This window comes from Lottia gigantea, assembly GCF_000327385.1.
Source record: "Lottia gigantea unplaced genomic scaffold LOTGIsca_220, whole genome shotgun sequence".
Taxonomy (NCBI): Eukaryota; Metazoa; Mollusca; class Gastropoda; family Lottiidae; genus Lottia; species Lottia gigantea.
In genome coordinates, this window is record NW_008708556.1 from 160,745 (window position 1) to 178,851 (window position 18,107).

The window sequence follows — 18,107 nt, forward strand, 5'->3', positions numbered from 1 at the left end:
TGTTGCTCAATACCTGTCTATTCTTAGTCAGAAAAAACATCGAAATTGCCAGGAAGACAGACCGAGGCTTAAACCACATGTTCAACAAGAGGTTAGTGATGATAGTGACAATCAACAAGATAGACGCCAGAGAAAGGGAAATAAACGCTCAGATAGACACAGCGAAAGGGGAAATGAACACTCTGATAGACACTATGAAAGGGGAAATGAACGCATGGAAAGGGGAAACGAACACTCTGATAGACATTATGGAAGGGGAAATGAACGCATGGAAAGGGGAAACGAACGTATGGATAAACATCAGCCAAGGGGAAATGAAAGAGAGAGATACAAGAGACACATGAATCACGAAAAAGATGATAGGGAAAGAATGGCTGAGGATAGAAACAGGGAGAATTTCAATGACTATCGTGATAGATCAAAGGGGAATTCAAAAACGGACTTAAGAGATGAGGAAAGTCATTGTGAAAGAGATGAGCGGAGAAGGGATTCAGAAAGAGGCAGGTCATATAAAAATGGAGAAAGAGGGAGGGACCAGAACAGGGATAGGAGGGATTTTGAAAGGAAAAAAGAAGTTGATAGATCAATAGGGGAGAGAAATGACGGAAATGGTGCTAAATATGACCACAGAGACAGGAAAAGAAAGGTGGCTCGCAGGTCTTTAAGTAGTGAAATTGACACCAAGTCACATCATCAAAAGCACAGGAAAGGTCAAAGTAAGCATGGGTCAGATACTGAAAAAAGTGACCATAGAAGGAAAAGACATGAACGTTCAGAAAAAAATTCCACTTATAGTGCTACTCGTCGCAGAAACTCTTCAAGTGATTCAGACTCAAAGCCTAGAAAGGGAAATAACTCTAAAAGACTAAAGAAGGAAGTACAAACGGAATCCAGTTCAAGTGACTCTAGTAGTGAGGAAGAAGTGTCAACACAAAAAGAATCTCACCGTTCGTCTAACCAGAGAGCAGATGAAAGTAAACACCAGCGTAAAAACAGTAATGTTGATGATGAGGTTCGACCAAAACAGTATGGTTTAATCGTAAGTCAAATTTCATTAGTAACGGTATATAAGCAGTCCACATGATTGTAAAGGGACAATCCGTTTTTCAAGTTCAACATTTTTTTTTGCTTAAATTTAAGAAAACTATACACCTATGTATCTGAAAGTTTTAACTAAAAAAAAATCCAGGCATCAACTCCTCTCCCATGGGAAACTTATACAACTCCATTACTCCAATTATTTTGGGAGTGCTACTGAACACTATATCCTAAACTAGTTTGCCATTCTATCTGAACCTGCACACCAAAGGAACAGGTTGGAGCTATTGTCTTTTTGGCTGTGATTGGACGAAATTCACGTCATACACTATACTACAGTCACTGTATTTTATACTGTTTTTTTTTTTGTGTGTTTCAGCTAAGTGCCAATCACCAACCTTCACATCATAGACATAGAGCAAAATCACCCTTCAAACATAAATCTAAAAACTCACCAGAACCAAACAAGCGTCAGAGAAGCAGATCTCCTAGGAAAAAATCACCTAAAAAGTTTGTAGTATAAGTAGCCTGTAATATGTATTTTGTTACCACATAATGCAACTTACAGGGACTGTAAAGAGGACACTTATAACATCAATTTGTACCATTCCAATATTCAAACAGAAATCTGTGGTTCTTGCAATTCTACTAAAACTAAGTGATTTATTTCATCAGGCATATTTTGCGATTATTGATATCATCAAATACTTTCAAAATTGGAATCAGTGTCCCCAATATACGTAAATAATTTCTTTACAATCCCTTTAAAATATTTTGACCTTTGGTTTATTGTGATAGTGACATCATAATTCAATATTTTTCTGAATTACAAGAACGACAGGATGGATTGTGCAAATATAAGCTCTGAACTTCTTAAGGCAAGACCAATTTTTATACGCCCACATGAAATGGGGGGCGTATATTGTCGTCACCCATGTCCGCCCGTCCATCCGTCCGTCCACAATTGCTCGTAAACACTCTACAGGGCACAATTCTTGACGGATTTTAATGAAACTTATTATGTGTGTTCGCAATCACCCTAGGATAAACCCTATTGAAAATCAGCGAAATCGAAAAATATTTAGCATGAATTATTGCCCTTGTTAATTTTTAACTCGTAAACACTCTAGAATGCACAATTCTTGACAGATTTTGACGAAACTTGGTATGAGTGTTTGTTATCACCCAAGGATAGACCCTATTGAAAATCAGCGAAATCGAAAAATATTTAGTATGAATTATTGCCCTTGTTCTTGCAAACCGTTCAATTTTTAGCTCGTAAACACTCTAGAAGGCACAATTCTTGACAGACTGTACAAGTCACAATTTTTTTGTTCATAATCACAATTTACAATAGATGTCATTATTTTCCTGAGAAACTATTTTGGCTAACAAACAAAGCTATCAGTGGGCGTATATTACCTTGCCTGGCAAGCTATCTTTTTTCTTGTTTTACAGATTTTTTCTTGAAATATCATTAATGACAGGAGGGAAAAAAAGACCAAATTTTGTGTGAAGAGCAGGAGAGGAAAAAAAATTACAAAATCCAGGACTGACCTAGATTTTCCCACTTTGTATTGATTTGATCAAAAATTATATATTTGATTAAAAATGAAAGTTTCTGATGATGATCAGGAATGAAGGATGATTTTTTCCCATTGAAGCCGATTGTATTTTTTTCTTATTCAATTTCTGGTTTCTGGAAAAATTGAATTCCATGTGTGAGAAAGAAAGTAGAGGAACATTCTGAATATTTCAGATTATATTTCAGACCATTAACAGAAGAAGAAAAAGAGAGAAAGCTAGCGGAAATGATGGAAAATGCTAAATGGAGAAATGAACAGAGAAAGAAGAATGTGACAAGATACAGAGAAGAGGAAGATAAAGAACAAGAAGAAATCATCAATGATCATAAATCTTCTTTTGTCAAGTAAGTTTCATTGATTTTCCTTTGTCAAGTAAGTTTCATTGATCTTCTTTTGTCAAGTAAGGTTTTTTCAAGTAAGTTTTATTGATCTTCATCTGTCAGGTAAGTTTCGAATGATTTTATTTTTGAAAGACACTCATTGTGTTGACAATTATAGTACATCTGTCTCTATTCGCCTCTGATAAATATTTTGAAAGTTGTAGGCTGGTGTAGCAACAGAAAAACTAGGTCTCATTTTGTGGGGGATTTTTCGCTTCTCCAAAGATGCAGGAGTTATACATCTATTTAAATCAGATCTTAGATATATTGGAAAGATGGATATTTTTATTGTTCAGTCATACCATCATGCCATTTGTCATGTCACGTCATTGAAAATCCTAATTTTTCTGACTCTACTTCAGCCGACGACTTTCAAAATATCTATCAGAAGCTTGAATAGAGGCAGATGTTTCGGACTATTGTTAAATGATCCATCCTTATTTATCTTTTTAGTGATATGATGTCAGAACATGCCTCGAAAAGTTCCCTGGAAGATCGACTGAACAGAAATAAACATAACATACAAAGAACTCAAAGTGCTTTAGATAAAAACTTCCTTAGAAAATAAATACTTAACTCCATGATGTCATTATTGGATGATTTCTTTGCGAGTTGGGATTATAACTGGAAATCCCTCTAATAGATTTTACAGAGCTATTTATGCAAAATGAGCTCATTCATTATCAAAATTTTTACAGCTATTTAAAAAAACATAGTATTTCCAGAAATGGCGAATAGGCTTCATTATTGCTAGCCTTAGTTCCCAACATCTGGGTCACTGCCTCAACTAATGGTTTGTAAAAAAAATGTAATAATAACATTACAATTAGAGAAGAACATGATTGCCGGGCCGTGTTTGGAGGTAAGCACGCATTGCAAAATTTGTCACTGAGAAACAGGTGCAACCATTGCATTGATCTTCGGTCAAATATTCAACGATAATGTAAATGATAACGATGTATCAAACGATAACAAATACAATAAAATTGAGTAAAACGTGAGGCTTTTTTTTTTTTTTGCGTGGAATAGCTACAGTTTTTATCCGATCTTGATGAAACTATTGTACATATTGATGAGATCTCAGTCAAGTTCGTAATTGGTAACAATCCGATGAAGGGTTTCGGAGTTATTGCCCTTGTGCGTACAGCGATGAGACATTGTTCATGTTTGAATATTCAGTATTAAGCCACTGAAGACTATCATTTTTGATAGCTGGTAGGAGGCGTATGTTACTTTGCCTGGCAAGCTATCTTATCCGATCTTTAAGTAATAATTATTTTATTCATTAGTCCCGTTATATGGTAAGTTCAACGATGGATATAATATACACTTATTGACTAAGTTAGAGCCCTTTAATGTGATGTCCATTCTAAGAGGTAGTATCCATTTAAATTAGCGAAACTGGGCATCCACACCGTCTCTCCTATGAGCTCGGGATGGAAATATAAAGAAAACGACATGCTTGTTTTTCAACTTTATTTCTACTCTTGTTACTGGTTTTCCTCTGAAAAACAAAATATGTTCATTATCATGGAGAGGGTAAAATGAAATGAATGGAGTTTTACGCCCTACTCTTCTGCACCTAATTATGCTAATGAGGACGGGTAATACCATGAAATGTGCGATGAGGGAAATTTTGCCATGGAAGCGGCATTAGCCTAGTCTTTTTTGATTTTCAACTGTTAAGAAATCTTTAATGTGCATAGCCTGCAGCACACGGGGCCTCGGTTTAATGTCCTATGCGATGGCAAGACGCCTTTTCCCATATGAACACCTCTTACATGCATCACTGACAAGAGGAAACCGAGTTGAAAATCCGAAAGTATTCTCAATCTATGACGGGACTAACTGGTTAATGAGCCACTGCGGCTCCTGGAGTAGGTAACAGGTACTTATTGAGCCATAATAGGATGAGATCGATCACAATCTGCGCTAAATGTGTAGTCTCATAAAAAGTGTTCGTAATCGAAACCGAGTAACTTCATCCTAAATGTGTACAGCAATCTCCTTGTGACTTAAGTTCATTGGATGAATTGCTTAAAGTGGCTCAACCGGCGGATGAGTAGGGCCCCTCCCTTAGGTCTTAACATATGCTCTCGATGGTCCCCATTTTCTGAGTGTGCCCCACCCTCCTTAGGGTTTTGGGTCATGGAATTGGTTCAACCAGTATTTACTGGTAGTCGATCCACCGATTACTTACATGGTTGAAATTGGTAAGCGTAGATGGTCGTTTGCGAACCACATTTCACGACAGAATCTGGTTCACACGGTTGACATTCTGAAGGATCCGCTGTAGCAGCCATATTAACTTCTTCTGATGCACAAAAGCAAACCAAGCCGAACTTCAATCCCATGAATTGCGAACCTACAAAGACATGAAAAAAAAAGGTTTCTGTTCAAGATTGAATAAAACGAACAGATTCACCATTTTGAAGGGTTGATTTGGGTCTTTCGTAAATAGTCTTCAGAAGTATTAGAAAAATACGAAAATCGCATAATTCCTTCAACAATACCCCAAACTAGGAATTTTAATAATTATTTCTATATGCATTTCTGGAAGGCTTACTTCTGAAGACTATTAACGTTTATTCTAGACTAAAATAAACCCCCCAAAAAATGCCGTATCTGTCCCTTTAATATAGGTTAATAATTACATCGCCATTAAACACTTTATAAGTTACCTACCATTAAGTAAACAAATAATTTTACAGATCGAGGCATCACCATTTCCGTTAGGAGTTGGGTAGAATGTTTTCTGAACAGTTAAACATGCTTCCTGATGTCCTAAAACTATAAAAAAAAAAGAACTTTGGATATAATCTGATCAGTTAAACAGGCTTCCTGATATCCTAAAAACTATAAAAAGAACATTGGATATAATCTGATCAGTTAAACATGCTTCCTGATATCCTAAATAAACTATAAAAAGAACATTGGATATAATCTGATCAGTTAAACAGTCTTACTGATATCCTTAAACTATAAAAAGAACATTGGATATAATCTGATCAGTTAAACAGGCTTCCTGATATCCTAAAACTATAAAAAGAACATTGGATATAATCTGATCAGTTAAACAGTATGGCTAACTTCCTAAAACTATAAAAAAGAACATTTGATATAATCTGATCAGTTAAACAGTATGGCTAACTTCCTAAAACTATAAAAAAGAACATTGGATATAATCTGATCAGTTAAACAGTATGGCTAACTTCCTAAAACTATAAAAAAGAACATTGGATATAATCTGATCAGTTAAACAGTATGGCTAACTTCCTAAAACTATAAAAAAGAACATTTGATATATCTTTATGACAGGTCGTCTAAAGCTTCGATTACATGTGTGCGGAAACTCAAACTCATTGAAAAAAACCACTGCAGATGTGAACAGCTCTCACCGTGGCATGAGGTTTTATCTTTAAGACTTTTGGACCTTTTGAAACTTCCAGTCAGTTAGCTTTCAACCCCTGGTGCTTTTCAGCGTACCATTAGTGAACAATAAATTAAAACTCGCGTATCTGGTAAATAAACCAAGTATATAAATAGAACTGTGAACAGCTCCGAGCGTGGCACGAAATCTTATCCCATGACTTTTAGACCTTTTGAAACATCTAGGGTCATTGTTTTCACGCAAAATACGATTTTGGGACACAAACAAAAACAGGTTGATATCGTACGATTTAAGTCTTGATTACTTATATCAAAAAACGAAAACCTTACCCGGAGAGTCGACAACGTAGACAGCTCCAGTATTAGGTTCTGTCGTACCACAGTGATGAACGGTTTCGCACGTTTTTTCGCATTCAACCTGCTGCATGTTAAGTGTAAAGCCTACGCATCCACAAGATTTATCATTCTTCCACACGAAAATAGTAAACTGGTTCTCTGAAATATATTAATTCATATCATGAACTGCTTGGAATGGATCTTGTAAATAAAGAGTTCACAGTTAAGGATCCTTTCGACCAGCTTGTCCTTGGCCAAACTTCATGGCATTGCTCTTTCGCGGATTATCCATACCAATTTACCAGACTTGAATTATGTGAAGATGACTTATTCACGGTCGGTCTCACGACAGCCCCCATGAACGTTCGTCAAATTAACCTTTTGACCAAACACGATAAACACCGCGTCACAAATTGCCAGAGCTGGGGAGGGTAGGAATTTGATTAGTTAAAGCAAACGTCATCGAATGAGGTCAAAAGGTTAAGTTAAATATAGAACCTAAAAAAATTGGAGAATTATCACTTGGCAAAATAAATAACAATGGACGATTTAAGTACTTTCAGTCTAGTTAATGCTATTTCTGGGAGTGTGGGTCCTTTATGGGTGGGGGCCCTTGGGCTATGGTAGTTGAGCCACTACTTGGGGAATAAAAAGTCCATACCTTGACAATGATCATTGCACTCAGATAGTTTCATTGGACTTTCAATAACGTTGGTTATGAAGTCACCATCAGTATTGCTAATACAACCTAAAACTACAATGAAATAAAATCTTTTGAATTATGCTTGTATAAAATTATTTAACGACCATAAAGATATGATATACACATTGGCGCAGTGACGGAGCTAAAAGGGGAGGGGCCCCAAAAGCAAGTTTTTCAGTCAAAAATCTCATAACTAGGTTCGGAGATTCGGGCAATCCCAGATATCTTCTATATTATATATTTTGGGGACAAAAACGTTGAATAAAATCAAACCGTTCTTAAACCCCCCAACGCCCCTTCCCCCACCAACCCAACACTATACCCAGATAGCGCTGCCACTGATCAGGGCAGCTGATTTTTGAAAAGGCGACCAACTTTCCAATAATTTTACATCCCTTTATAAGTATGAGACAAAATGTTCTTGATTTTTTTAAACTTAACATTTATATTGGCTACAAATTAAATCGTCATTAGCATTACTCCACTCTCCAGTCTCCAAGCAAGTTTTCTCTGCACTTCCTTCTATCTCATAATGAAATAAACGACATTCATATTTCACGTTCGACCCCACAGTTGTATCTGATGCCAACAACCCAACCATTTCTGATGATGGTTTTGGTGGATCTCCACAGTCTATGGCTACAAAAGAAAAATAAAGGTTTGATGGGGTCGATAGGATGGAATCACGAACGTTCTACATAATTTACGATGTGGCCTCCACCAAACCTCGATAGGCATCACCGCGTTAGAATAACATGACGCTGTGACTGCTGGTCTTTGGATATACACACAGTTTTCCCGGCGAGAGACTCTCATAGACCAAAGACGTCACATATCAGATGGTATGGCTGAACTACAAACATATTTATCTTTCCGAATATATCGCAGTTTGATGGATTCTAAATAAATAAATATGTTTGAAACCCAGACAACCTTCGGAGGTGCGGAAAAATCTCCATAAAACAGAGCCAAATTTTTCTGACCCAACGCAAGCCGACAACTGTCAAAATAGCTGTCTGAGGCTGGAATAAAAGGCAGTTGTTTCGAACTAGGTGCTACGGTGTGTGGTACAAAAAAAAGAATACATTTACAAAAAAAAAAAAATTACAAAAAAAAAAAAAAAAATATGCTGTGATTCTTACGTGAACAAGAAAGAATATCTGCTTGAGTTTCTATCCATACTCCACTTGGATCACAACTTATCTCCCGAATTCCTTCAATTTCTTCGTATCCAGGTAAACATTCATACATTATGATCCCACCAAACTCTGTATTAATTGCATTAACTTCTACGTTCACTCCATCTGGTGGTGTTCCACAGTCTACAACTGTAAAACGAAAATCATCCCAAGCGACTGAAGTAAAGGGAACAGTCGGCATTTTCGGGGATTGATTTGGGTCTTTATTGTGATTTAATAGTCTTAAGAAGTAATAAAACTTACGAAAATCGAACAATCCCTAAAGATATACCTTCACTGTGTATTCGTTGACGTGGGACGCGGTCGATGAGATTCTTTGAACTGCCAGTTTAATGGCACCGATTCCAGCAGTCAGATTACAGTTATGCTATGTCGGGATTGAAATTGTGACCTCCAGTTCAGATCAAGCGTCTAAGTTTTGTTGTTGTTACTAGATGTCGAATACATGGAGAAGTCTTACGTATACATTGTAGAATGTCGCTTTGAGAACCAGACCATTTTCCTGAAGGCAGACAGGTTACAGAACTTTCTCCACGATCTTCACGATAACCAAATGCACATGTATAGGTCACCATTTCACCAACTTCTACACCTGATACGTCTAGTTCAAGATTCGGTCCAGAAGGCGGATCTCCACAACCTATGGCTGTAAAATGTGATATCAAAGCACACATTGAGCTCTACGGTATATATATTTGACTAGTGTATATAAAAGCCAGAGATAAAAGCATACCGAGCAAGTTACCATCGATAGCTTTTATTAGTCAAGGAGCTTTAAGGCTCGAGGCGGCATGTACTTTCCCTTGGCTTTAAACAGTTTTTTTTTCATGAGCATTCTACATCAAATACTTTTGCAACCTACATTTCTGTACCATATAATGGAGACGAGCAACGCTATGCAAGGAGCAATGAGGGAAATTTTGCCAGGACAGCGACATCAGCCTACTCTATTTCGATTTCCAACTGTCGAGGCATCTTAACATATTACACAGCCTGTATCACACGAGGCCTCAAATATAAGAATGCATTTTTGTAAAAAGTCCACAGCGTCAAAAGGATGAACCTATTCTTCTTCACTTACACCTTTCACAAAACTTATTTTATACCGAAAATATGAAAAATAAACTTACGTATGCATTGTAGAATGTCGCTTTGAGAACCTGACCATTTCCCTGAACGCAGACAGGTTACAGAACTTTCTCCACCATCTTCACGATAACCAATTGCACATGTATAGGTCACCATTTCACCAACTTCTACACCTGATACTTCTAGCTCAAGATTCGGTCCAGAAGGCGGATCTCCACAACCTATGGCTGTAAAATGTGATATCAAAGCACACATTGAGCTCTACGGTATATATATTTGACTAGTGTATATAAAAGCCCGAGACAACAGCATGCCGAGCAAGTTACCATCGGTAGCTTTAGTCAAGGAGCTTTAGGACTTGAGGCGGCATGTACTTTTAACGTCATAGTACAGAGTGACGTCTTGTCGCTTCTTGTCTATAATACCTCCTTGGCTTAAACCGAGGTTTTTCTTTTCACGAACATTCTACATCAAACTGGAAATAAAATGTACTTTTTATCCTACTTTTCTGCACCATGTAGGTTAATGGAGACGAACAACGCCATGCAAGAAGCAATGAGGGAAATTTTGTCAGGACAGCGGCATTAGCTTGCTCTTTTTCGATTTCCAACTGTCGATGATCACATACAATAACCTATTCACAGTACTTTTTCTATAACCAACATATGAAAAAAAGCTTACGTATACATTGTAGAATGTCACTTTGAGAACCAGACCATTTTCCTGAAGGAAGACAGGTTACAGAACTTTCTCCACCATCTTCACGATAACCAATTGCACATGTATAGGTCACCACTTCACCGACTTCTACACCTGATACTTCTAGTTCAAGATTCGGTCCAGAAGGCGGATCTCCACAGCTTATGGCTGTAAAATATGATATCAAAGCACACATTGAGCTCTACGGTATATATATTTGACTAGTGTATATAAAAGCCAGAGACAACAGCTTGCCGAGCAAGTTACCATCGGTAGCTTTAGTCAAGGAGCTTTAGGACTTGAGGCGGCACGTACTTTTAACATCATAGTACAGAGTGACGTCTTGTCGCTTCTTGTCTATAATACCTCCTTGGCTTAAACCGAGGTTTTTCTTTTCACGAACATTCTACATCAAATTGGAAATGTATAATATAAAAGCCAGAGATAAAAGCTTGCCGAGCAAGTTACCATCGGTAGCTTTAGTCAAGGAGCTTTAGGACAGGAGGCGGCACGTACTTTTAACGTCATAGTACATAGCGCTTGACGTCGTGCCGCCTCCAGTCTATAATACCTCCTTGGCTCTAACCCAGTTTTTTTTCATGAGCATTCTTCATTAAATACTTTTACATCCTACTTTTCTGTACCATATAGGCTAATGGAGACGAGCAACGCTATGCAAGGAGTAATGAGGGAAATTTGCCAGGACAGCGACATTAGCTCACTCTATTTCGATTTCCAACTGTCGAGGTATCTTTACGTGCACAGCCTGTTACACAAATATTAGAATGCATTTTGTAAAAGGTCCATAGGGTCAAAAGGGTGAACCTGTTCTGCTTCACTTACACCTTTCACAGAACTTATTTTATACCGAAAATATAAAAAAAAACCAACTTACGTATGCATTGTAGAATGTCGCTTTGAGAACCTGACCATTTCTCTGAAGGCAGACAGGTTACAGAACTTTCTCCACCATCTTCACGATAACCAATTGCACATGTATAGGTCACCATTTCACCAACTTCTACACCTGATACTTCTAGTTCAAGATTCGGTCCAGAAGGCGGATCTCCACAACCTATGGCTGTAAAATGTGATATCAAAGCACACATTGAGCTCTACGGTATATATATTTGACTAGTGTATATAAAAGCCAGAGATAACAGCTTGCCGAGCAAGTTACCATCGATAGCTTTTATTAGTCAAGGAGCTTTAGGACTTGAGGCGGCATGTACTTTTAACGTCATAGTACAGAGTGACGTCTTGTCGCTTCTTGTCTATAATACCTTCTATAACCAACATATGAAAAAAAGCTTACGTATACATTGTAGAATGTCACTTTGAGAACCAGACCATTTTCCCGAAGGCAGACAGGTTACAGAACTTTCTCCACCATCTTCACGATAACCAATTGCACATGTATAGGTCACCATTTCACCAACTTCTACACCTGATACGTCTAGTTCAAGATTCGGTCCAGAAGGTGGATCTCCACAACCTGGTGAAATATGATATTAAAGCACAAACTATGGTAAATATATATTTCTATATAAAAGCCAGAGATAAGTTTTCCGAGCCAGTTTCCTTCGGTAGCTTTAGTCAAGGAAATTTAGGACTGGAGGCGACACATACTTTAAACGTCATAGTACATAGTGACGTCATGGCGCCTCCTGTCTGTTATACCTCATTGGCTTTAACCCAGGTTTTTTTTTTCATTTCGTTTTACATTAAATATCAGAATGCATTTTGAAAAAGGTCTACAGCGTTAGAAGGTTAACCTGCACTGCTTCACCCTTCATAGTGCTTAATTGGTTGGTCAAAATCCTTTGCCCCTCTTGGATCACAGATAGTGAAAACTACCACTGGTTGATCATTTATTCGCTTGGTCACCTTGTAAAACGAATGATTATATTAATGACTTTATGACTATCATTTCATTATACCTACTTATGGGAGTTGTACATTGCAGAATGTCGCTTGCTGTCTCTGTCCATCGTCCAGAGGCCGGACAGGTAATGGATTTACTTCCATCTGCTTCGATATAACCAGCTTCACATGAGTACGTTACGGTTCCTTGATATTCGCTGCTAACCACGTTAACAATTACGTTCGGTCCTGAGGGTGGGTCTCCACAATCTTTAGCTAAAAGGGAAAAGCATGAAGATGGAACAGTATTATGCCGGAAATCCCTAATATGCAAATCCATGGTTTACTTTCAACTTCTTGTACAGTCAAATTAAGGATTGCGATCCACTAGCACGCCTTAGTCGAAATATTTGCATAATATATCACCATACGTTTTCAGAACGGTTTTCAATATAAAGGCATGCCAGACATTTAAAAGGTTACTCCCTCTTAGAATTGGCATAAAATTCAAATTTGCAAACTTGGTCAACAAGTTTGGACTTACTAACATAACTAAAGAATAGAATCTCTATATAAAAAGATATATCCAATAAACTAAATAATTATTGAAAAACACTTCTAAGCATGTTTCAAAATTACTTAGTTTAATGAATTATTACTTAGTTTTATAGATTTATTAGATTATAGAGATTCTGTTGTATAATTATAACACCAGGTAAGTCCACTGATGAACAAAAACTCATTTTAAACAAGTTTAAAAATTTCAATTTGTGATCACCCTTAGAGGTAGTACACCTTTAAGAATTTAATGTAGATACTCTTATGTACAGCTTCAGTGGTCAAAGTGAGCAGTGGCGGAGCCAAAAAGGGGGGGGGGGGATCCAGCCGCAAGTTTTTCGGGCAAAAATCGTATAACTAGGTTAGAAATTCGGGCAATCTCAGTTATTTCGCCTCGTTAACCTGGCTCCTCCACTGAAAGTTAGTGTAAACATCAAAGCATGTACTTACGAATACAGGAAATTTTCGGAACCGTCCAAATACCATCTGCACCACAGGTAGAAATACCAGTCCCAGTTTTATCATGACCTGTAGTACACATAAAGGTACAGGTATCTTCAAATTTCGTTCCAGTGCATGTGTCGAGCTCACTGTTTGAAATGGGAAAAGCTGTTACAATTCCACAATCTGTTTCACAAGAAGACTGAAAGAAAAGCAAATCAAATACAACCATATAGCAAGGCCAACAACCTTTCACCTCGCAGCAAACCAACTTGAGAAGGCTGAATAGTTTCTTTAAAAAGGTATGTAAAGAGTTTTTTTAATTTTCTTATGTGTATTGAACAGCATTTAATTTCAATTTCAGAATAACTTACGCCGTCACAATTTGGGATACACAAGGTAACATTACAATCGAAAGACAAGTCTACGCTGGTTGATAGATGAAAGGCGACAAAGTATGGACTTCTAAATGTCTTTCCCAATGTTATAAATCCTTCTGTTCTATCAAATATCATACCATCACCACAGCTTTAAAATAGAAAATAGAATTTGCTGATGTAGTGCTTAAAATGACCGCGAGAGATTTGGGCCCAATAGATTGAGTTTTTCCATTTTTCTCCGATGAGATGCATAACCTACAGAGTATTTGAGTCAGTGGCGCGCCAGCATCCTGATATTGAAGGGTAGTGGCGGAGCCAAAAGGGGGGGGAGAGGGCAGAGGAGATCCGTAGATCCAAAAATCTTGAAATAAAACTCACCCGGCTATTAGAACAGAATATCTATCACCGTTCTTTGAAACTGCATCACAACTTACAGGCTTCAAGCCAACATTTGCAACTAGGAAAGGAAAAAAACATTTTTTTAAATTCTAAATCCCCTATGTTAATCAATTTAATGTCTGTTTATCTAAGATTTAAATATTTTCAGTCTGTAGTTTATGCTATTTCACTCATTTATATATTGTTGGCTGCATAGTTTTATTATAATAATCGTATACTTCGGTACATTTGTTTTCTTGGAGTGCGGTGAGGGTCCGTGGACTTGGTTCAACGAGTTTCTATGGTAATTGAGCCTACTTATTGAATTATATACGTACGTGAACCCGTGTAAGTACCAAATAAAGAATATCTGCGATCAAGGGCTAGAGGGCCGACAGCATCTTGGTCATCAACTGTTTGAATACTCAATGTTAGTTCCGAGCTTGGAACCGTATCACCAACTATGTTATGTATTCCTGTCGGGGCCATTGGTCTGAATATGAAAAAAATATAATTTTAGAACTTTATTGCAGCTTTAATTTTTAATATAACCACATCAGATGGGGTCTAACGACAGCGCTCTTGGACGTTTGTCAAATTAACCTTTTGACCTAACCTGATAAAAACCTCGTCAGCCAGCGCCTGAGATTTGATTGCTTAAAGAGAGACGTCATCGAATAAGGGAAAAAAGCTAATTTGACGAACGTTTAAGAGGCCAGTCTTTAGACCCTAACTAAAATGACTATATTAGAAATAAAACTAATAAAAAACGGAACGAAAGTTTGGTTTAATTTTATTTTGACTGCTAATCGTTAAGCAGACGACTCCAACTGTATTGGGAATATTAATGGAATGCGATACATTTTAACATACCCATCTACAATCGTTTGCTCTGCTGAAGAATCTTTACCAAAGTCACCATAGTTGCAAATCGCAGTGACTATTTTTTGCTTGGTCAGTATTAGACTATCTCGTTCTCCATAAAAGACCAACACCTCTACATAATAGTGATCCGAATTTTCTCTTTGCTGAAAAAAAAACCAGAAATATTTCAACTCCCATTCATGGTATATTAATGTGTATGTGTTAAAACCTTAAAACCAACATTGAAACGTAGCCTTGCATGTTGGTGTACAACAAAAAAGAAAAAAAAAATAACGAAACGAAATTATTTATTTTATTTATTTTATTACAAAGCATTTATAAAGCGCTTATCTAATAAAAATTACTCTAAGCGCTGAACACAAGTTAAAGCCCAATGCACACAATAAAATAGAATAATACAATACATAAATAAAACAAGTGGATAAAGAAAAACAATTTCAAGGCCGATTATTGTTACATTATTGACATCTCCAAAAAAAAAAAATTGTAACCTAAGCTTAATTTTATTGGGTTACTGCACACTGGCATCCGTTTCTGGCCAGGTGCCTGTGCTAATATCACTTTCAGTTGATCCGACCTCCATCAACAACAGGCTGTGGACCACGACCACGACTTACATAGAAAAGACATCGATTGCCTTTAGTGCTGATAGCCGCTGGAAGTACATAGTGAACCGAGTCTGTGGAAGTAAATTCTTGATCACCACCATTACACTTGGCCGTCGCCCATATGTCGACGTCAGTTAATATCTTGAGAACCGGATCATTGTCGATCTTTTTACCACAGTTCACCGATACTAAAATTACAGTATAATTTGTATAGCATATAAGTTTTAATCCGAGAGACATTCTACATATAAAGATAGGTATACTATAAAGTATGATAATCAAAGTATAAATCATATAAATGTTTTGTATAATCAAAGAACATGTATATTTCGTTAAAGTATAGTTCATATAACGTTTTGTATATTGAATTAAGTATGATTCATTAAGGTATAACAGTTAAAGTACAATTCCACATAACGTTTTGTATAATCAATGAAGTATAATGCGTTAAGTATAATCCTCTTTAACATGTTACTGTGGTTTGAAAAAGAAAAAAGAAAAATACAATACTTTCAATCAAACTGTCAAGCAATGGGGCTAGAGATAAACTCCCTACTCCAACCACTGCGATCTGAAAAATATTATAAAGACAGTTAAATTCAGTGAAGTCAAACACTTAGTTTCAGTGGAATTACAGGAACCACAGACGCATGATGGAATATTGGAATGGTGCAAATTTATGGTATCAGTGTCCCCGATACACAATTTTCTTTTTAGAAAACCTCTTTACAATCTCTTTAAATTATAATTGTTCAAATATCTTATACTTGACGGCAAATTAGTTATGTGATATCATTAAACAGACGTCTAATTGAAAATTGAGAATCAGTGTCTCCGGTACACATACAAATTTTAAAAAACCTCTTTATATTTCCTGTAATAAATATAAATTACTTACTGATAGTAAAAGTGAACGGATCATTTTCTGAAATAGAGAGACTTGAAATATTGGTAAAGGTACTGACATTTATAAATGTAACAAGTTACAGGCAAGCCAAATGTCCCTGCAAATCTGAAGCAAGCAGATTTTAAGAGATTTCAAAATAAAAATTGACCATGAAGTATTTTAAATTGTGTGTGGGGAATAGAGAGGGTTGTCCCTCTGCTCTCGACCAAATTATTTTCAAATACACAGTTGAATTTGAAATCTTAAATAGACCGAAACATCTGCCTCTTCCCAGCCTCTGATGGATTTTTGAGAGACAGATGTTTGGGACTACGTCTTTGATTCTCATCGGGTTGAAAAAATGTCAACAATGGGCAAGTTATTCTGATATATCCATTTACAGAGATATATTTTCAGTCCGATATATTGGTCAATTTACATAAATTTATGGCAAGGGAGTGTGTTAGACCGAAACATCCGACTAAATAAACGTTGACCAAACTTTTGTTAAGTTTTTTTTTTTATTACTTTTATCTTTAATATAGTCAATTCAGTTCGGGTCTAACGACAGCTCTCTTAAACGTTCGTCAAATTAACCTTTTGTCCTAACTATATTAAAAATAAACACTAATACAAAAGTGGAACTAAAGTTTAGTCTAATTTTGATTAGACTATTAGAGGCACGAAATAGGCAGATGTTCTGCACAAGGAGGTATGTGTATATCCTTTCTTCAGTCTATGCTTACCCCAGCGAGTGACTAGACAAATTGAAATTGATACATATATCAACTTACCTGTGTAGAATGAAAATGAACAACCAAGCCAATACCACTCACTAGTCACGTGTTGTGATGGACGACTGCACGTGCATAATGGTCCTTTACAACGTTCGATTACTTGCGCCGCGTCTACTCGTGGAAGCGCGAATTCGTTTGTTTTAGCGACGACTTCAACTTTTGCAATTATCCCAGTGTGCAATGCGAGAAATGGCGGAAAGTGCGAGCAAGCCAAAATTAGCCCTCGGTGATGGCAGGATTCCCATCGCCCGGGTCAAAAACTATCCACGAAGTTGAATGGATTCAGATGAGTAAGTAACATTTGTATTGCTGTGGTTCATCGCGTCCGTAGAATTGTGTAGTGCCGATCAAATCCAATCGCCAAAGTTTGAAAGTTAAAATGACGACTCGTTTTTGCTAGACACTGCCATATATGGACAATACATTTATAGAAATAGGAAAACAAATTCATAATTTTAGGTTTTTTGAAGGAATTTGGCGATTTTGATACATTTCTTGTACTTCTGAAGACTATTTACATATATTAAAGACTAAAATAAACCCCTTAACGAAGATGACTTTTGCTTCAACCAGGGGCTGGTAAGTAACAACACGTTTTGCACTATGTAGGGTTAACATGGTTCACTGAATAGTAATCAAGTCAAAAGGTTTTAATCCTTGTGAAATATACTCACAAAGTTTTATCCCTTGTGAGTCAGTTTGCTTTGTTTATAGCAACAGGTAAATTCTCTAAAACTTTGACGTGGGCCTATTGAATTCCATGCACATTTCAATAAATGCCTTTGCCCTTTCACTCTTCACCAGGTTGACGCAAACGTTTCTCAAAAAAGAATATATTTTTGTCACCAGGCTCGTTACAAGGCTCGTAATTAGCCAGGCAAAGCAACACCC

General features: G+C 36.9%; 3 protein-coding genes across 3 annotated transcripts in view; 2 read left to right on the forward strand and 1 right to left on the reverse strand.

Moving 5' to 3' along the window:
• Window positions 1-2,849: 2,849 nt before the first annotated feature.
• On the forward strand, window positions 2,850-3,572 carry LOTGIDRAFT_143990 (hypothetical protein; the record flags this gene model as incomplete). The annotated part of the gene is made up of 2 exons (XM_009054684.1): window positions 2,850-2,968; window positions 3,458-3,572. The coding sequence occupies 2 exons, from the start codon at window positions 2,850-2,852 to the stop codon at window positions 3,570-3,572; spliced, it is 234 nt and encodes a 77-aa protein (XP_009052932.1).
• Window positions 3,573-4,339: 767 nt separating this feature from the next.
• On the reverse strand, window positions 4,340-16,459 carry LOTGIDRAFT_239312 (hypothetical protein). The gene is made up of 21 exons (XM_009054685.1): window positions 16,432-16,459; window positions 16,044-16,104; window positions 15,543-15,721; window positions 14,914-15,068; window positions 14,379-14,533; window positions 14,041-14,119; window positions 13,657-13,810; window positions 13,292-13,484; window positions 12,365-12,559; window positions 11,736-11,915; window positions 11,316-11,501; window positions 10,403-10,588; window positions 9,763-9,948; window positions 9,093-9,278; window positions 8,576-8,761; window positions 7,875-8,072; window positions 7,392-7,484; window positions 6,725-6,889; window positions 5,690-5,794; window positions 5,205-5,369; window positions 4,340-4,508 (listed from the first exon to the last, which is right to left on the reverse strand). Coding segments are annotated over exons 1-21 (3,033 nt in total). The 5' UTR covers window positions 16,456-16,459; the 3' UTR covers window positions 4,340-4,506.
• A 986-nt stretch (window positions 16,460-17,445) lies between these two features.
• LOTGIDRAFT_174841 (hypothetical protein) overlaps window positions 17,446-18,107 on the forward strand; it is a gene marked incomplete at both ends in the record, with an annotated part of 5,148 nt that continues 4,486 nt past the window's right edge. The window contains one exon of the mRNA XM_009054686.1: window positions 17,446-17,506. Within this exon, the coding sequence (XP_009052934.1) occupies window positions 17,446-17,506 (61 nt within the window). The remainder of the gene's footprint in view (window positions 17,507-18,107) is intronic.